Source organism: Trichoplusia ni, chromosome 17 (genome assembly GCF_003590095.1).
Source record: "Trichoplusia ni isolate ovarian cell line Hi5 chromosome 17, tn1, whole genome shotgun sequence".
Lineage (NCBI taxonomy): Eukaryota > Metazoa > Arthropoda > Insecta > Lepidoptera > Noctuidae > Trichoplusia > Trichoplusia ni.
In genome coordinates, this window is record NC_039494.1 from 586,890 (window position 1) to 606,457 (window position 19,568).

General features: G+C 38.0%; 7 protein-coding genes across 7 annotated transcripts; all 7 read left to right on the forward strand.

Annotated features, from left to right (window-relative positions):
* Positions 1-1,165: 1,165 nt before the first annotated feature.
* Positions 1,166-1,854, forward strand: LOC113502659 (cuticle protein 19-like). The gene is made up of 4 exons (XM_026884312.1): positions 1,166-1,177; positions 1,306-1,443; positions 1,537-1,703; positions 1,785-1,854. Exons 1-4 carry the CDS (start codon positions 1,166-1,168, stop codon positions 1,852-1,854), a joined length of 387 nt encoding a protein of 128 aa, XP_026740113.1.
* Positions 1,855-2,221: 367 nt separating this feature from the next.
* Positions 2,222-3,607, forward strand: LOC113502370 (cuticle protein 7-like). Its single transcript, XM_026883916.1, has 3 exons — positions 2,222-3,028; positions 3,113-3,279; positions 3,358-3,607. The coding sequence occupies exons 1-3, from the start codon at positions 2,891-2,893 to the stop codon at positions 3,422-3,424; spliced, it is 372 nt and encodes a 123-aa protein (XP_026739717.1). The 5' UTR covers positions 2,222-2,890; the 3' UTR covers positions 3,425-3,607.
* A 3,838-nt stretch (positions 3,608-7,445) lies between these two features.
* LOC113502660 (cuticle protein 7-like) lies at positions 7,446-8,162 on the forward strand. The gene is made up of 4 exons (XM_026884313.1): positions 7,446-7,457; positions 7,542-7,664; positions 7,743-7,909; positions 7,992-8,162. Exons 1-4 carry the CDS (start codon positions 7,446-7,448, stop codon positions 8,053-8,055), a joined length of 366 nt encoding a protein of 121 aa, XP_026740114.1. The 3' UTR covers positions 8,056-8,162.
* Positions 8,163-9,767: 1,605 nt separating this feature from the next.
* LOC113502662 (histidine-rich glycoprotein-like) lies at positions 9,768-15,165 on the forward strand. The gene is made up of 8 exons (XM_026884314.1): positions 9,768-9,779; positions 10,178-10,344; positions 12,854-12,994; positions 13,052-13,237; positions 13,328-13,394; positions 14,581-14,703; positions 14,782-14,948; positions 15,032-15,165. Exons 1-8 carry the CDS (start codon positions 9,768-9,770, stop codon positions 15,093-15,095), a joined length of 927 nt encoding a protein of 308 aa, XP_026740115.1. The 3' UTR covers positions 15,096-15,165.
* Positions 15,166-15,960: 795 nt separating this feature from the next.
* LOC113502373 (cuticle protein 19-like) lies at positions 15,961-17,132 on the forward strand. Its single transcript, XM_026883920.1, has 2 exons — positions 15,961-16,905; positions 16,981-17,132. The coding sequence occupies exons 1-2, from the start codon at positions 16,715-16,717 to the stop codon at positions 17,048-17,050; spliced, it is 261 nt and encodes an 86-aa protein (XP_026739721.1). The 5' UTR covers positions 15,961-16,714; the 3' UTR covers positions 17,051-17,132.
* On the forward strand, positions 16,249-16,678 carry LOC113502663 (uncharacterized histidine-rich protein DDB_G0274557-like). Its single transcript, XM_026884315.1, has 2 exons — positions 16,249-16,260; positions 16,349-16,678. The coding sequence occupies exons 1-2, from the start codon at positions 16,249-16,251 to the stop codon at positions 16,676-16,678; spliced, it is 342 nt and encodes a 113-aa protein (XP_026740116.1).
* Positions 17,133-18,451: 1,319 nt separating the features above from the next.
* LOC113502664 (cuticle protein 7-like) lies at positions 18,452-19,535 on the forward strand. Its single transcript, XM_026884316.1, has 4 exons — positions 18,452-18,475; positions 18,922-19,044; positions 19,123-19,289; positions 19,375-19,535. Exons 1-4 carry the CDS (start codon positions 18,452-18,454, stop codon positions 19,433-19,435), a joined length of 375 nt encoding a protein of 124 aa, XP_026740117.1. The 3' UTR covers positions 19,436-19,535.
* The last annotated feature ends 33 nt before the right edge of the window (positions 19,536-19,568 follow it).

Below are 19,568 nucleotides of genomic sequence, written 5' to 3' on the forward strand. Positions count from 1 at the left end.
AGAACTATGGCACATGCCTTTTTACACATGGTAATGCAAAACAAATTGGCAGGCGGTGACTCGCCGCTCACTAGATGGGCCCCCTATGATACCGTCACGATTGACAGCAGGTGGGCAACACCAGTGCGAGCGGCTAGGGGTGTAGAGAGGTGCGACACCGATTTCACCATCGCGGGTCACGGACCCGGAGCGGGTTTCCTCGTTATTACGCCATTAGACACTTCCACCCCCGAGCATATAGCTCTAGCGACCCCTCTCTAGCCAGCCAGTTAAGGCAAGAAAGAGCTGGGAGTCCCCGTAAAGAGTGACTCCCTGGGGCATTCAGGTTTCGTTGTGTCGCTACTCACAAACAGCTCGCCACAAGCTGCCCTGCGGATGTATGCTCCTACATATACCTTCAGACACATTTTTTATTTACATCTCAAGGTTTGAAAAAGCATACTAATGTACCCTCTGGTCATGCGTTATTCCCATGGAGAGAGAGAACGACTAGTCCCGAGTTATTATTATTATTGTAACGACTGTCAAAGATGTAGGAATAACAGCCGGGACCCGCAATTTAACGTGCCTTCCGAAACACGGAGTAACTCGCTATGACAAAGATGGTCACCCATCTACGGACCAACCGCGTCAAGCATAGCTTAACCTGTGATCGAATCACTTATGCGGTTATGAAATCGGGATGAACACATAGTTTTAATCCCAGCTTACTTATAATCGTTCTGTTCATCAAATATCGACCATTCCCTTCAATCGTTTATGCATAACAAACAGAATAAGTTTGGCTCTGAAAAACTTTTGCGTTTATAATATTTGAAGGATTATGTAACAATAATTATGGTGAAATAAATTTCCATACTATTCTAAAGCAATTTCCTCTAAAACGAACTTAAACTTATTTTCATATTTATTCTTTTATTGTTAAATTAAGAAAGCATTGCTCCCTTTCTTGATTGACCGACATATTTTACAATGAAGGTCGTTACTTACCGATTAATCTCCATTGATTACGTTGAAAACCAGTTTCATTTGTTTAATTCAAGAGATTTTCTCAAAACTGGATTAAAACAGGGTATGATTTTGTATATAAAATGGCATACTTTATTCCTTTCGGTATCAGTTACGTTTTCAAGTCCAAAAGGTCCACATTAAAAACTTAACAATCATGTTTCTGAAGGTAGTTGCAGCATTGTCGAATTCCTTAATAACATTAACCATCGTCATTTAATTCAGTCGTGTTCTTTTGTTTTACATGTTTTTGTCATACATGTTTATGAATTAATATTTCATTTATGCGTTCTGCAGGTTGTCTTGTTTGCCGCTCTTCTCGCCGTAGTCGCAGCACAACACGGCCACCACGACCATCACCACGGTCACGCCTCCTCATCACAGAGCCTCCACCAGCACCACTCACAAGGCACCGAGAAACACGTTGAATACTATGTAAGTCAATTAATCAAGCCGATATATATTTTATTTACTAGGTACTACACATACATGTTTTAACACCGATGCTAATAAAATATTATGTTGCAGGGTCACCCTAAGTACGAGTTCTCTTACCAAGTGAAGGACCCTCACACACACGACATCAAATCCCAGCACGAGACGCGCGACGGTCATCTCGTGCACGGCGAGTATAGCCTGCACCAGCCTGACGGCAGGGTCAGGACTGTCAAGTACCACTCCGACCACAAGACCGGGTGAGCTTTACTAATATAACTAGTTTTGATGAACCAAAGTTGAGTTAAGATGAAATTTAAAAACAAAATGTCTATTCACAGATTTAACGCAGACGTCCACTACGAGGGTCACGCTACACACGTTGTTCCTGAACACCAGCACCACCATTGATTCTGCAATACCTGTTACTGATTGTTGATTTTTGTTACTTTAGTCTGACATAAGTATAATAAATATCCTAGTCCAAAAAATAAAAAATATTTTGTTTTTTTTTGCTGATTCTTTTTCGTCAACTCATTTCATAAAACACTTGAATGAGATAAATACTTGGCCTATGATGTGTCTCGCTATTCAGCCAGTCAGAAACAGGATTAACATATTTTGTTTCATAAAATGTAAATAGTAGTAGTAATGTAAAAGTTTTATTGTAAGAGATAAAGTGAGACTCTTACGCTATAAATGATTAGAAAACTTTGCATTATATGACCATTACGTTAAAATGGCCTCCGGCTTAGGCTGGATGCTAGAGGCAGAGGACTGGGTGTTGTAGCGCAACTTGTAGGAGACCTATGTCCAACAGTGAATCTCAATAAAAATTGCTTTAGATGAGACTGATTATCTCAAACTGCATTTATTTTCAGATTTTGTACAAATGATTAAGGAGGTATGGATTCTCAAATGTCCATCCGTACGTCACCGGAAATTAAATGAAATCATTCTTCAAATTATGTACGAGTAGCAACAATTTTAAAGGCTTTTTCTTAATTTTTGGCAACGTCACGGCCATAGTCTTCCCACCCTTTTGTATTGCCCATTTGTAAAGAACTCTCCGTCCCATCTGTCCCGAGACCAACTCACACCTGACCGATTTCTTTAGCCGTAACTTATTCTGTTACAAGTAATAAAATACACTGCGTTTGTTGCTTACGAAATAATTGTCGGCACGTTATGCTCATAAACAATTTGCCGTTTCTGATAATTTGTGTTTGAGTGAAATCAATATTACCTTGGTTACAGTATTTTATATCATATAAAAGTTACCAGTTTCCAAAAACATGTATCAGTTCATTCTTAGACTTAGATACATCACACAGTGAGCGAAACAAAAATAAATCTATTCAAGATGTACTTCAAGGTACCACATTACAAGTATTAAATTCTAAATTGCAACAGAAATGTTAATTTTGTTCTAATATCATAGCGTTAAATGTATCTTTTGCAGGTAATCTGCTTGCTGTCAGTAGCCGTTGTTTTAGTCTCCGGCCACGGATACTCGTCGCAGTACATCCACCGCCACGACGGCCACCACCAGCCTGTGCACCACGGACACCACCACGACTACTACGTGAGTCACGTCCTAACATTATGTGATACTCGTACGTTGAGTAAACATAAGATTGCGGTTCTAAAGTGATGTTAACATTTGCAGACTCACCCCAAGTACGAGTTCGAGTACAAGGTGGAGGACTCGCACACCGGCGACCACAAGTCGCAGCACGAGCATCGCGACGGTGACGTCGTCAAGGGACACTACTCGCTGCACGAACCTGACGGCTCCGTCAGGGACGTGCACTACCACGCTGATCATCATTCCGGGTAGGATAATGTCTCACTTTGGGAATTGTAAGACGAAGGTACATCCGAAGCATTTATTGACCTATTGCTTTTTTTCAGTTTCCACGCGGACGTGAAGCACAGCGTACACCACGTCGTACCTCATCATCATCATCATCATTACTGATCAGTCAGCCTGTTGTATTTTACTATATCTCCAAAAATTGCTTTAATTGTTTAGTGTTATGTGATGTTTAATTGTTGTGTCCAATAAATAAGATTTACTAACCATAAAATACATTTGCTCATTTTATATAAAACCGAACCCTACACCTTTTAAAGTGTTAAGCAGACATAAACCGTAACCGCAAATTCGAATTCATGTGCCCACTAAATAATTTTATCTCTTGTTGAGAATGATGAAGAAAAATATCATGAAAAAAAATTATCGATTGGAAACCACAACCTGAGCTTTTTAAAATTTTACGAAGAATAATGAAAATAATTTATTTTATTTATTTATTAGACAAGAAACATACTGCTTAAATTTAAATTTAATGCTTACATAAGATACGGCGAGAATAAATCAATAATATTTTTTATTTTTACCTGCCATTATTCACAAAAACTTTTTATTTTTATTTGGCGTTGTGATGTCATTATTTAGTGAGCATTTCAACCAACTGCGGCTTATTGCTACGGACTAATAATAAATACTATTACGGGCTATTTTAAACTGCGCTTTTTAACGAACTTTGTGGCATGACAAAAAAATGAATCAATTTACAGGCGACTAACGTATTCTGTGTTGCCACTTGTCAAAACAAAATAATAGTACCAGATGCAATATCACATAAAATGTATCTTAAAAACAGCATACAAACATGAATATATTTGAAGCTTAAATATTATTGTAATTTTATACATACCGTTTAAATTTAAAAACTGCACTCTCGATGTTAAATATAGTGTATACTGCAAATTATTATAGATAGTGTCGGACATTCAGGTACACATTTCTTGACATATTTTTTTTTGTTAAGGCGGGTTAATCCTCATGGACACCACCCATTTCACCAGATTTTTACTGACTAAACCTGAACCATCGTGCTACATCATCCACGTTTTTGTGTCGGTGTGTGCAATCCTTCATACAATCATACATTTTGACCATACTCTTTGAATTCCATAGTCTTTTCCTATTTCACTATACTTTTGCCACAGGAAACCGTGAGAAATTCTCAACAAAGAAATGTTCAGAAAAAGAAAGGGCTTTATTTACTAAAGGTCGCGTAAATAAATTTTGACAAAAACAGGTTATTTCATTCACAATCCACTGTATGTCTCACTGCAAACGTCGTATAAAAGGGCAATTAAGATTTTAAAATCATCAGATACCTTTAATTATTCGAACAGTGAGCAGTAAAACAATTAAAAAAATGATAGCTAAAGTAAGTACACATTTAGGTACAAATAAGTTATATATATAATATTAAAATTCTTGGTTAAATTAATTTAATGGTTTCTATTTGACTCAGATTGCAGCAGTCATTGCCGTCCTCGCCGTGGCGAGCGCGCAGCCGCAGTACCACCACGGTCATGGTCATGAGCACCACGGTCACGGACACGCAGTCTCCTCTCAGAGCGTTGTGCTGCACCAGACGCAACACCACCCCGAACACCACGCCCACCACGAGGAACATCACAACGAAGGTCATCACCATGAGGAACAACACCACGGTCACGCCTCCTCATCACAGAGTCTTCATCAACACCACTCACATGGCACCGAGAAACACGTCGAGTACTATGTGAGACGATCTTTCATTGATCGGAATAATCATAGTTTCAAATTCACAACGGTTACTAAAGTTATGTTCTTGATATGTTGCAGGGTCACCCTAAGTACGAGTTCTCTTACCAAGTGAAGGACCCCCACACACACGACATCAAGTCCCAGCACGAGACGCGTGACGGTCACCTCGTGCACGGCGAGTACAGCCTGCACCAGCCCGACGGCAGGGTCAGGACTGTCAAGTACCACGCCGACCACAAGACTGGGTATGTACGCAAAACCTACACTTTCCATTTTATAAGCAGTAATTTACGATGTTATTTGGTTATAATTATGCATTTCAGATTTAACGCTGACGTGCACTACGAGGGTCACGCGCAACACATCGTCCCTGAACACCAACACCACCATTGATTCTGTGATATTTTGAAGCTGTTGTTAAATTGTTGAATCGTTATGTAATTAAAAAATATATAATTATGAAGGTAAACTAGATAAACTTTTATTTCTACGCCCCTTTAAGTTTATTTAATTTGGAAAAAAATAACAATATGAGTTCAGTAGAGACCATTTATTGATGTGAAAATTTTGTCCACATCCATTTATTAGCTTTTGTTTGAATATAAACATTAACGCGAATCCCAACATTAACTATTATAATAAAAAAATCGTAGTAAGGGACCTTACACTTTTAAGGACTTCGTCTAGATTTCATTACTTTTTATTATAGAGTTAAACAAGCAGCAGCTAAATTCATGATGCTCAGTTTGGTTTTCGCGCGGGACTTTCCACTGAAAGCGCAATTCTGAGTCTGAAGCACACTGTCCAATACTACACGGAAAGAAGTACACCTGTGTATGCATGCTTTCTTGACCTCTCCAAGGCATTTGACCTTGTGTCGTATGACTTGTTATGGGAGAAACTCAAGAAAACCCGCGTGCCTACACAGGTACAACGGATTTTTCATTTCTGGTACCAAAACCAGAATAATTATGTAAGGTGGGCAAATGCCTTCTCGGACACGTACAGGTTGGAGTGCGGGGTGAGACAAGGTGGTTTGAGTTCTCCTAGGCTCTTCAACTTGTACGTGAATGAGCTTATAGTTGGGCTCAGCAGCACACGAGTGGGATGCTGGATTGACAACATTTGTATGAACAACTTTAGTTACGCAGACGACATGGTGCTGCTGACCCCAACTGTAAGTGCAATGAGGCAGTTGCTTGCAATATGTGAAACATATAGCATTCAGCATGGATTGATGTACAATGCTAAGAAGAGCGAGTACATGGTTTTCAAGGCCCCCGGTAAATGTACATTGAATGTGCCCGCAATAAAGCTAAATGGCATTGAACTAAAGCGGGTAGAAAAGTTTAAATATCTTGGACATTATGTTACAGAGGACCTTGAGGACCAGGTTGACATAGAACGGGAACGTAGGGCATTGGCGGTTAGAAGTAATATGCTGGCCCGCAGGTTTGTGCGTTGTAGTAAACAAGTTAAAGTCACTCTATTTAAAGCCTACTGTCAGACTTTCTACACGTGCAGCCTGTGGTTCAGATATACGCAGAGGACGCTCAATGCCTTACGTGTCCAATATAACAACGGGTTTAGGATGTTGTTGGGGTTGCCCCGTTTTTGCAGTGCCTCCGGTATGTTTGCGGAAGCCAGGGTAGACGGCTTCCACGCGGTAATACGCAAGCGGCTCGTATCACTACTGAGCAGGGTCAGGAGCAGCACCAACAGCATCCTGCAGGTTATTGCGGAAAAGCAGGACTCAGACATCCTGAAAGCATTTATACGCGCACAAATTTTACTATAAATCTTATTATTTTGTAATTATGTATGGACATTGTTCTGAAATAAAGATTATTATTATTATTATTAAATCGTGACTTGGCTACTTTTTTTGCAGAATGTTTTTGGTGGGATAATATTTATGGGAAATCACTAATGAATAAAAAAAGTTGGCTAAGAATAAGTTGGTTTTAGTGTATTTACCTTATGCCTTGAATCTTGAGTATTTAACTGAAACCTCCGTTTTACAGAACTAGCATATCTTTTGCCAACAAGAGATCAATCATGAACCTCTCTTAACGCTATAGTCATATTTTTTCCTTTGATTTCTGTATACCTTTTGTTACGAACTTTTATTATGTCAATTTGTCAATACCAGTAACAATCGCTACGAATGACAGACATGTGCGTAAAGTCATTATGAAGTTTATAGTTCTTGCGACATCGCTATTAAAGCAAAACATTCATGCCAGACAGAATTTAATTGCAAATGTACTACTTAAATGATTAGAAAATAGTGCAACTATCCTTGAATGTCATTTTAAAGACAATATATAAGACTTGAGGTTTCGAAGTTATGTATCAGATCACTCAGTGACAGCTAACCAACAACAACAACATGTTCTTTAAGGTAAAACGATTCATAGATTTAAGGACTTAATAGCAGCTCACTATATTATTTTTGAACAATCTCAACTAGAGTCTATTCTTCTAGGTATTTTGCTTGTTGGCTGTGGCGGTGGCCGTAGTCTCCGGCCATGGATACTCGTCGCAGTACATCCACCGCCACGACGGCCACCACCAGCTTGTGCACCACGGACACCACCACGACTACTACGTGAGTCACGTCCTAACATTATGTGATACGTTGAGTAAACATAAGATTGCGGTTCTAAAGTGATGTTAACATTTGCAGACTCACCCCAAGTACGAGTTCGAGTACAAGGTGGAGGACTCGCACACCGGCGACCACAAGTCGCAGCACGAGCACCGCGACGGTGACGTCGTCAAGGGACACTACTCGCTGCACGAACCTGACGGCTCCGTCAGGGACGTGCACTACCATGCTGATCATCACTCCGGGTAAGATAATTGCCTTGCAGTGAGAATAATTTAAAATATGAGGCCGACTAAGAGCTCATTTTGCTCAATGTTTTTTTTTCAGTTTCCACGCGGACGTGAAGCACAGCGTACACCACATCGTGCCTCACCATCATCATCATTACTAAATCAATCTATTTAGTTAAACTGTTATACTCTGTTGTATAGATAAGCATTACTTTGGTATTTGATCTGTTATACATTCTAATAAACACTAACGGTTAAAACATTTACTTTTTTTTACAAAAATACTCTCCGTAATCGGGCTTTCTTAGACATGTTTGATAAAAATTCAAAGTTGTGTTGAGAGGAAGTTTTAACAGTCGGATATTTAATTAATTAGTTCATTTTTACTATTACCTTATAACTTCCTAACGTTATTGAACCCAGGGTGTGATTTAAATAAACAAGTGACTTTTTAAACTTATCTGTACTTTCATAATTATTCTAAGACACCACTGACAATAAATTGGCGAAGAAAAATATTGTGATGAATTCTAGATTTTGGAATTCATCTTTTGAAATCTCGAATTCAACAATGGAATTTCAAATCGCCAACCTACAGAGAGCTAGCGTGGAGATCAATGCTCGTTCCTTGACTACAGTGGGAAGTATACACACCGTGATTTTTTAGTCGTCTTACAAAAGCAGCCCAGTTCATGTATCCAATGACTAAGAACAAGTTCACGATAAAAATTAGGTATTTATGAGATTTGAATAAAGTTTAAATGCAATTTTTATTCAATATTATGATGCAATTCGTAGTTTTAGAAACACAGCTCTGTTGCGAGCGCGGTCCGAACCTTGTAACAATGATGAGGGGCGCGATCGGTGGCGGTTTTATCATTTTTAACAGGATGTTTCAGATTTCCCATGTTTCATTTTTCTTCGTACCTATTATCTTAGTTAAAGATAAAAAATAATAATCGCGTCTAGGGGTATTTTATGTCGGATACATGAACTGGGCTACTTGGGTAAGACGACTAAAAAATCACCGTGTATGATGTTTTTTTATAAGTTATTTTGAAAACATCTGAATAAAAGGTCCGCTTGTCTGGCCGCCGCCCGTTTCCACACCGATGCACTCAGCTGATGCAATCGCAATGCAGAAAACAGAAAATAGTATCCGTTAACATTCTGTCATAAAACACAATTTCCAATCAAATAAAAATGGCATTACTATTCTACTAAAGGCATGCATCAAAGCAATAGGTGTGGCAAACGTAGAAAATTAAAAGGCATTCCGACATAAAATGAAACTCATAATGAGATATACTCTAAGGGCTTCAGTTGAATAAATAGATTATTAGATTATTTATTGGAAGCAATAAAATATTGCGTATTGAATAAAAAGCCTGTTGGTTTAGTGGTTTGTCCCCCGACTGCCATACGATTCCCATGTAGGGCAAGTCATGGTGTAATTGGTAAGATCATTTTTCGATGAATATTTTGATGTTGTAACCTCTTAAAATGTGTTTGTATACTTTGGCTATACACTAGCTATGTCAATCAGCTTTCTAATACTCACAACACGAGCTTAGTTGAAGACTCGATGGTGTAATGCAAATGTTGTAGAATATTATATCAAAACAGTTCTCCAAAAAATCGTGAGTTTCTGAAAGGTGGTAACTTTTCTTGATTGAGAAACGTTTTTAACGACGAAGGTCATTGTTCACTGATAAATCCTACTTTAATTTCTTATTAAAGATTTTTTCTTAAAACTGGTTCTTTCACTGCGAAATACGCGTAAGATTTGGTGTATAAAATGAATTACTTTTTCAATTTCTTCATCAGTTACAACTTTGTTTCCATAAGTGTCACGGCTGAACATTTAACAATCATGTCTCTTAAGGTAATTGCTAAGGCAAAGTTTTATCCATAAAAATATATTTTTTTTCTAAACAAATGCTTACAAAGTTAATCAAGGAATTTATTTGGTCGTTTTCTTACATTCGGTAATGGAATGTAAAAAAAATGTTGCGATTCGACGAACAAAGACAAAAAACAATTAATAACATTACATAAGTTTTGTAGAGGTTTGTTTGTTTGTATTTGCCGTAGTCGCTGCGCAACACGGTCACCACCACGACCACCACCATGGTCACGCCTCCTCATCACAGAGCCTGCACCAGCACCACTCACATGGCACCGAGAAACACGTCAAGCACTATGTAAGAGGATGATCTATTTTTTTAGTCATTGCAAAAACAAATTAAACACTGTCGCTAATGGTTTGGAAATTATTTACAGGGTCACCCTAAGTACGAGTTTTCTTACCAAGTGAAGGACCCCCACACACACGACATCAAGTCCCAGCACGAGACGCGTGACGGTCACGTCGTGCACGGCGAGTACAGCCTGCACCAGCCCGACGGCAGGGTCAGGACTGTCAAGTACCACGCTGACCATAAGACCGGGTAAGGTTTACTAAATTAGCAAATTCTACTAGTTCTAGTGTCAAGAAAAAAATGTTAACTGTTTGTTAACTTACAGATTCAATGCGGACGTCCACTACGAGGGCCATGCTACGCACATCGTTCCTGAACACCACCACCATCATTAATTCTGCGATATTTGAAGGATTGTTAATTATTTTTGTTATTTAATGTGATAATAAATTAGACAACAGGTTTAGAAATAAACGAAAAGTATTTTTTATTTCTTGATCTGATTGGCAAATCGCCCAAGCCATTTGAAAAAAGTAAAATTGTAATATAAATGTTTTGAAGTATTTTCAAAAAGGAGCAGCTTCTCAATTTACCTTTTCTATGATTGTTGTCTCAGAATTTTAGACTGGCCGTCGATATGTAGCCGACGATTTAATTAGACTAAGAACATTTAAAAAAAATAGATTAGGGTAACATGTATTGTACCTTTGATCCTTACAAATTAAATTACATAACTTTCTATCGGCAAAAAAAAAACAAAATCAGTTGAGTAGTTCCTGATATTAGTGATAACAACCAACCTCATCAGCTGAGAAAACTTTACAAAACCGAACCCAAACATACATGTGTACAATACAGTGCACCTTTACTTGGTACAAAGAAAACTTTGTGTAGATCGCTAATAACATCTAAGGAGCTTCGGAGTTCGGCACCTAAAATCTTGGACTCCAAGCTAACTTAGGCAATGAATTGCTATACGTTTTTGAATCGCGTAACTATGGTAACAAAATGTGATATTATGTCATCACCACGAAAGTATCAAAATTGGCAAAATAAATCCCTGCCTTGTCTAAATAAGCCTATAGACTCGGCAGACCAGAAACAACATGGAACTAACGTAATTTGGGTTATTATAATCTATATCTATACTAATATATAAAGCTGAAGAGTTTGTTTGTTTGAACGCGCTAATCTCAGGAACTACTGGTTCAAATTGAAAAAATCTTTTTGTGTTGAATAGACCATTCATCGAGAAAGGTTTTGGGCTATATACCATCAGGCTATGGGAGCTATTAATAGGAGCGAAGATACAATGGAAAATGTGGAAAACAGGGAAAATTATTCATCTTTGAAGGCTTCCGTTCAAAAATTTGTATTTGGATAAATTAATAAAATTAAAATTTATAGTAAATGGCCAAATGTTAAAAAGAATCACCCATTAAAAAATAAGTTTTTTTTTCTATTTTCAACCATAAAAAAACGACGACATTATTTAGATAATGTCGTCGTTTTTTTATGGTATGAAGCGTAAATATGAAGAAAGTTTGGATGTGTGTGTGTGTGTTGATGGGTATGTATTTATTTATGTTCGTGGGCATATGCATGGATTCAAATTGTCTGTCTGTCTATCCGTACGTGAGCCACAGCCACATTTTTCCGTAGCTATAAGGACTATTCTGTTGACACTGGGTAAGTACAGGATTTCTGTGAATTACATCAAGATTTTCACACAAACATAGATGGAATACATGGATAGAAAACAGCAAATTTTTGGATTTTACATAGTGGTATAGTATGGTGTACCTATGTTCGGATAGGTCTTAAAAGTAATAGTTTTCATTTATTCCTGAACTGATAGTTTTTGACACTTATATACATTGTCAAAGGGACAATGGGGAGGCCCATTGTAACTTTAAAAGTGAGGAATGACTAAAATAAAAACCAGCAGTTGAATGAGATCTAAGTAATTAGTACATATTTTTGTACCGTGTTATATTGTGTTACTTCCTGCTACGGAACCTTTTAAGTCCAACTCACACTTGGCCGCATTTTATTTTACTCACTAAAAGGCTGAGGTCTCAATATTTTTGATTTGTTTTATTATGACTACTTGTTAAAGTTTACGGATAGAAGTGCAATCTATGATAGCTGTCAGCAGTGTCTTCTATGTACCGACAACCTACGAACAATTTCTACTATCAACAAAGTTTTCAGCGAAAAGCGAAGTCTAGGACTAGGACTCGCTGACTAGGATTGCTATTTACTACGCTCTCTGCATGAAGTCAAATTGTACGAGTTCGTTTCCTTCTTAAGTTCCCCGCTCTTTAAAAAATACTGAATATTACACTAAAGTGTTATCAAATGAGGTCCATAATGTACCAATTGATTTAAAATAGAAAGTGCTTTTCATATCACATTATTAATTAAACAATCATTTATATGAAGGTTACTCTTACTGATTTATTTGAAACAGTTACTTAAGTAGTTTATGAGTACAAAAAAAACAGGTTTCGTTCACATTATAGAGCTTTTGTAAAAGTGGTTTACGATGTTTTCAGATTCAGTTTAAAATATAAAAGCCACATTTTATCCCTACAATTCATCAGTTGCATTGTCTGTTTCGAACAAACAACATCGTGAATTTAATAATCATGTCTTTAAAGGTAAAAAGTGATTTTTAATCAGAATATCTGAGGAAAATAAAACCTTAATTTATTTACGGACGATGACTAACGTTATTCCATCTATTGCTTTACAGGTCGTTTTGTTTGCCGCTCTTCTCGCCGTCGTCGCCGCACAACACGGTCATCACCACGACCACCACCACGGTCACGCCTCCTCTTCACAGAGCCTCCACCAGCACCACTCTCATGGCACCGAGAAACATGTTGAATACTATGTAAGATGACATCCAAAAGTTTAACATTTATATTATTCTTGATGAGCGACATAGCTAATTGAAATGTACATTGCAGGGCCATCCTAAGTACGAGTTCTCTTACCAAGTGAAGGACCCTCACACACACGACATCAAGTCTCAGCACGAGACACGTGATGGCCATGTCGTGAAGGGCGAGTACAGCCTGCACCAGCCCGACGGCAGGGTCAGGACAGTCAAGTACCACTCCGACCACAAAACCGGGTATGTACTAAATAGCAACCCAATTTTGCCGTATATCGTAAATATTGCGATTTTATGATATCATAACATTAATATGATTTTCGATTTCAGATTTAACGCTGACGTACACTACGAGGGTCACGCGCAACACATCGTCCCTGAACACCACCACCACCATCATTGATTCTGTGATTTCATTTGAAACCGATTGTTAAAACTGTTATTTTATTTGTAAATATATGATAATTCCAATTTATATGAATTTTTCTTTTGTTGAAATTTTTCTTTTTATCACCGTTTTTTTACTGTCAGACAGATTAACCGCTTATGTATTCTTTTTGGCTTGCTAAGTTACTACATTCTGTCCGTTTTAAGGCATTTAACAAGTCAGCAGCATTTCGCCAATCCCATTGAAAGTGCTCATTAAACATAGTTCTAGCCTAAACTCAAAAGGTTTCTGTAAAGATGGACAGAATTTATACACTAATGTAATGACGTTGACACTCAAACTAATCATATCCGTAAAAACAACCGGACTTACTTCCTCCATCTACTATCTATACTAGCTTTATTTTATGTTACATTATGTGCAGTGCTTACTTAATGGACTACCATTTCTTCTTTTAGCCAACTACTTAACTGTAGGAAAGATGAAAAGATATCAGCTTTTGTATGAATTGTCGTATGAATGTTAGGTATAACATTTTTATCCAATACTAGCTGTTGCCCGCGACTTCGTCCGCGTGGTTAGAAGATATAAGTTAGGAATTTTTGAACGGAAACCCTCGAAGATGAATAATTTTCCCTGTTTTTTCCACATTTTCCATTGTATCTTCGCTCCTATTAGTCGCAGCCTGATGGTATATAGCCTTAAACCTTCCTCGATGAATGGTCTATTGTTATAATTTTTCAATTTGAACCAGTAGTTTCTGAGATTAGCGCGTTCAAACAAACAAACAAACAAACAAACTCTTCAGCTTTATATATTAGTAGAGAGTAGAGATAAGAGCTCGAAACAGTTGAGGGCAATTCACGTCACATACAGCCACGACTGTACTTTAATATATTCAACGTTTCTAGCTATTATTTACGAAATAACTGTCAAAGCGCAACTCTCATAACGCGCACAATTTAATGGGCAATGTTCTTAATTGAGAGAAATCGCTCTACCTTGACTACCTTTTTTATTAATGATATATAAGACCCGAAGTTTAGACGTCATGTGTCAGTTCACTTCTTGACTTCGAAAACAGTGAGTTGTGTATCTAAATAAAAATGTACTTCAAGGTACGTACCCACTGCAAAAGTTTTAAAGTTAGCATTCTTCATAGAAAAAATGTTGATCTTCAAATGACTCGTTTTAGGTAATGTGTATGCTGTCCTTGGCAATCGCCATGGTTTCTGGCTACGGGCACTCGTCGCAGTACATCCACCGCCACGACGGCCACCACCAGCCTGTGCACCACGGACACCACCACGACTACTACGTGAGTCACGTCCTAACATTATGTGATACGTTGAGTAAACATAAGATCGCGGTTCTAAAGTGATGTTAACATTTGCAGACTCACCCCAAGTACGAGTTCGAGTACAAGGTGGAGGACTGGCACACCGGCGACCACAAGTCGCAGCACGAGCACCGCGACGGTGACGTCGTCAAGGGACACTACTCGCTGCACGAACCTGACGGCTCCGTCAGGGACGTGCACTACCACGCTGATCATCACTCCGGGTACGAGAATTTCTTACTGTGGGATCTATAAGACGAAAAGGCACTTTTGGATCATGTTTTGACCTATTGTTTTTATTTTTCAGTTTCCACGCGGACGTGAAGCACAGCGTACACCACGTCGTACCTCACCATCATCATCATTACTGAAGCAATCTGTTGTATCTATAAGCATTACTTTAATTTTACTAGATTCAATAAAAATATAAGACAAATAACAGTTTCGTCTTATTGTCTTTATTCCATATAAGTATATCTATGAAATGTGTACATCAGTTAGAAAGTAAAGATTTTCAATCGATCAATTGAACTAACATTCCATATAGGATAACAAAAACATAAAAAAGGAGATTTACATGAACATAACTACTATTGCGGGCGACCCTTTATGCCTGGTTATAGAGATGGAGTCAAAAAAATCAGATCAATTTTTCCAGAGAACTTGTTCATGCATTTTTTCCCCGAATTTGAAACATACTTACTTTATGCTTCACTTCTATTAAGTTAAGCCTTTTATCCTTTCCTTTTTAATGGGTTATCTAATTCTGACAGTTTTTTCTTAATTGGACCCGTATTTCCTTGTTATACCTCTCTTAAATGAACAAAGTCTTCAGCTTCATGACAATAGCATCGTCATCCATTAGACGCAGAAGAAGGACCTCTTTACCGAGGTCGTCCGAATTGAAGATGGTGTGATGATCTAGTGCTAGTCAAATACGCATGGCGCTCGCTGCCGGTGCCGGTTTGGAAGAGATTGGGGGAGACCTCTGCCCAGCAGAGGAATCTAAAAGACGCTAAATAAAAAAAGCAAAGACTAAATTAATTTAAATTTAATAGGTAAGTTATCCTACATGAGATGAATTACATCAATAATTTGGCATCGATTTTTTTATTTGTATTGTTCTTTGAAATGGTTAAAAGTTCACTTAAATTTATCTGACATTGGCCCGAGTTACCCTCTGAAAACTTTGGCATTTTCCCAATAATAGTGGCTAAAATTATGACGGTTTTTGTATTTAATGTCCCTTGAGGAGCAGAAAACAATGTGCCTACCATGTTTTAAATCCATACTGTACTATCATAATACAACGTGTGACAGGTTCAATAAAGAAATGTAGAGTAAAAGTATCTGTTTCATATACCTACACAAGGTTGCTCAAATAAATTTGGGCAGAAACTGGTTATCTCGTACGCAATACATTAACATCGGCCACTGCTACAGTCATATAAAAACGTAATTAAAATTAAACAATCAACAGATACCTCGAGATACTCAAATAGTGAACAATAACAATTAAAAAATATGGTGGCCAAAGTAAGTACCTATCTCTGTACACATAGTTTTTCTATTAATATAAAAACTTTCTTAATCACAATGATATAATGGTAATTATTTAACGCAGATTGCTTCAGTCATTACCCTCCTCGCCGTGGCGAGCGCGCGGCCGCAGCGCCACCACGGTCATGGTCATGAGCACCACAGTCACGGACACGCAGTCTCCTCACAGAGCGTCGTGCTGCACCAGACGCAACACCACCCCGAACACCACGCCCACCACGAGGAACTCAGTGAACATCACAACGAAGGACATCACCATGAGGAACAACACCACAATGATCACCATGAACACCACCACGGTCACGCCTCCTCATCACAGAGCCTGCACCAGCACCACTCACATGGCACCGAGAAACACGTCGAATACTATGTAAGTCAATTACCTATATTATAAGCCCATATACATGTATATACATATGTTTTAACACCGATGCTAATAATACCTATGTTGCAGGGTCACCCTAAATACGAGTTCTCTTACCAAGTGAAGGACCCTCACACACACGATATCAAGTCCCAGCACGAGACGCGCGACGGTCACGCCGTGCACGGCGAGTACAGCCTGCACCAGCCCGACGGCAGGGTCAGGACTGTCAAGTACCACGCTGACCACAAGACCGGGTAAGGTTTACTAAATTAGCTAATTCTACTAGTTCTAATGTCAAGAACCAAAGTAAAATGTTTGTTTATTTACAGATTCAACGCAGACGTCCACTACGAGGGTCACGCCACACACGTCGTTCCTGAACACCACCATCACCACTGATTCTTTGTTATGCCTCAATTGTTACCGAGTGTTATTTTTGTTATCTAATATGATACTGCAAATAAATTACCTAGTCCCAAAATCTAATGTTTTCTTAACTTCTTATTGATTGTCCTGAGTCTTTGTGCATGGGGCTGAATGTCTTGAGCTCTCAAACAATATTCGTTACTGCAGCTCGTGTCATTTCGTACCCGTCTTGGGCTGTAATGTGCGCGTAAACAAAGGTTTAGTACCTGATCCCTTTCATATCACGATGGGCCAGGCAAACAGACACGACCGGCCAGAGATCAACCGTAGGGCCCATATTTTTACCTGCCTTTGAAAACTCAGAGCTATGATATTTATTTATAAAACATTCACAAAAATTCTCACTTACAATATTGTGACAAACTAAGTCATATCATATTTTAGATTAATAACAGTTTTTTGGCTAGTGTAGTCTGTTGAAATGAAACATTAGTCTCGTATTTGTTTGATGTCGTTTTACTTTATGGGGTTCGAACCCTTATGGTACTTCCGCAACTTTGAATAAGGGGTTTATAATTTTTTGCCAGTTCGCATTGCGCAATTAATGTTGATACCTTGTGTTGTAGAAAACTGTTTTTTTTTTTACTAAATCGGCCGTCTTAACTTCTTATCACAATAAAAAAAATAGCTATGTTATAAAATAGCACGAAAATATTTGGTATAGTACAATATTTGCTGTATTTACAGATTCAATGCCGACGTTCACTACGAGGGTCACGCCACACAAACCGTTCCTGAACACCACCACCACCACCGATTTTCTTTATGATATTGTTGAACGTTTGTTAAATTTGTAAAATGTTATGTTATCAAAATAAATATTTATGACAATTAACTAGACAAACTTTTATTTCGAAGACGGATGAACAGAAGGAAATTAGTTTTGAATACTTTGAATGAACAAAGGAAACCATACATATACCCGTAGAATGATAAAGCCAAATTTTAAACGTTAAACCGGTCTAATGCTAGTTATATTTGCAACATTACAAAAGGGGTTCGTACACATAGGATAAAGATAAAAAATTGCAATCAGAAATATTACCACCCTATTATTGGCCGTTCTAACCGTTGCTTAACCTCGATTCGTTGTCGTTATAGCGACTTCAGAATTTTTTTTAAGAAATATTAAAAAAATATAGCTTTCACGGTAAATTAACATTTTTCATTCAATCCCGCTGCGCCCTAACGTGGAGTCCATTATGCCACTGAGCTTGCCTTAAAGCGTTTTGATATTATAATAAGTTCGCACCTCATAATCAAATGCTTAGAATAATCTCAATCTATTGGAACACTTCAAGAGTTTTCAATACGCAGAAATTTAATTTCACCAATCGAACAAAAACGTTTCTCTGGAATTCTAGAATTTTGAAAATGGGCGTCATGAACATTGAACAGGTAATCACTTTCACTTCAGAACGAGCTTCTTCTTAACGTCTTTGTCGTTTTTATGCGTGTCAACTGGCCTATAATAGTATTTGTGCACCAATCACAAAGTTATTGAACTTTTAATCGCTTCATAACAATTTTTCAATACGTGTAACAATCGGTAACGATTTGTTAATAATGTGCGTAAAAGACATTATGTAGTTTATGACTCTTACAAAATAGCAATACTCATATCGGACTAAATAGAAAATAGTGAAATCAGTATCCTTGAATGTGGTTTTGAGGATACTATATAACACTTGTGGTTTAAAAGTTATGTATCAGTTAACTCAGTGATTGCAAATCAACAACAACATACATCATGTACTTCAAGGTATAATAATTAGATTGTGTGATTAAAATAATTATCAAAACAGTATTTTGGGAACAATCTCAAGTAAAGTCTATTCTTCTAGGTATTTTGCGTATTAGCTGTGACGGTTGCCATAGTCTCCGGCCACGGATACTCGTCGCAGTACATCCACCGCCACGACGGCCACCACCAGCCTGTGCACCACGGACACCACCACGACTACTACGTGAGTCACGTCTTAACATTATGAGATACGTTGAGTAAACATAAGATTGCGGTTCTAAAGTGATGTTAACATTTGCAGACTCACCCCAAGTACGAGTTCGAGTACAAGGTGGAGGACTCGCACACCGGCGACCACAAGTCGCAGCACGAGCACCGCGACGGTGACGTCGTCAAGGGACACTACTCGCTGCACGAACCTGACGGCTCCGTCAGGGACGTGCACTACCACGCTGATCATCACTCCGGGTAAGAAATAAATTATTATTGTATTACCTAATAGTTTATTGAACCTCTATTAGATCATCAAATTTTAAATACGTTTTGATTTCAGTTTCCACGCGGATGTGAAGCACAGCATTCATCACATCGTGCCGCATCATCATCATTACTGAATTTACAATAAGATAAAATCATGTAAATAGTTGTTATCATATCACGAATTGTTAAAATAATGTAAATAATAATAAATAACTTCTCTTTACATACAAGTAATAATGTTGTATGCATACTGGACCTTTTACCTTG

Coding starts and splice junctions, on each gene's coding strand:
- LOC113502370 (XM_026883916.1), top strand. CDS start 2,891: ATGTATCTTTTGCAGGTAATCTGCTTGCTGTCAGTAGCCGTTGTTTTA. Junction 3,029..3,112: donor GACACCACCACGACTACTAC/GTGAGTCACGTC, acceptor TAACATTTGCAG/ACTCACCCCAAGTACGAGTT. Junction 3,280..3,357: donor CACGCTGATCATCATTCCGG/GTAGGATAATGT, acceptor GCTTTTTTTCAG/TTTCCACGCGGACGTGAAGC.
- LOC113502664 (XM_026884316.1), top strand. CDS start 18,452: ATGGGCGTCATGAACATTGAACAG. Junction 18,476..18,921: donor GCGTCATGAACATTGAACAG/GTAATCACTTTC, acceptor CTATTCTTCTAG/GTATTTTGCGTATTAGCTGT. Junction 19,045..19,122: donor GACACCACCACGACTACTAC/GTGAGTCACGTC, acceptor TAACATTTGCAG/ACTCACCCCAAGTACGAGTT.
- LOC113502373 (XM_026883920.1), top strand. CDS start 16,715: ATGCTAATAATACCTATGTTGCAGGGTCACCCTAAATACGAGTTCTCT. Junction 16,906..16,980: donor CACGCTGACCACAAGACCGG/GTAAGGTTTACT, acceptor GTTTATTTACAG/ATTCAACGCAGACGTCCACT.
- LOC113502662 (XM_026884314.1), top strand. Junction 10,345..12,853: donor CACGCTGACCATAAGACCGG/GTAAGGTTTACT, acceptor ATTGCTTTACAG/GTCGTTTTGTTTGCCGCTCT. Junction 13,238..13,327: donor CACTCCGACCACAAAACCGG/GTATGTACTAAA, acceptor TTTCGATTTCAG/ATTTAACGCTGACGTACACT.
- LOC113502660 (XM_026884313.1), top strand. Junction 7,665..7,742: donor GACACCACCACGACTACTAC/GTGAGTCACGTC, acceptor TAACATTTGCAG/ACTCACCCCAAGTACGAGTT. Junction 7,910..7,991: donor CATGCTGATCATCACTCCGG/GTAAGATAATTG, acceptor TTTTTTTTTCAG/TTTCCACGCGGACGTGAAGC.
- LOC113502659 (XM_026884312.1), top strand. Junction 1,444..1,536: donor AGAAACACGTTGAATACTAT/GTAAGTCAATTA, acceptor ATTATGTTGCAG/GGTCACCCTAAGTACGAGTT. Junction 1,704..1,784: donor CACTCCGACCACAAGACCGG/GTGAGCTTTACT, acceptor GTCTATTCACAG/ATTTAACGCAGACGTCCACT.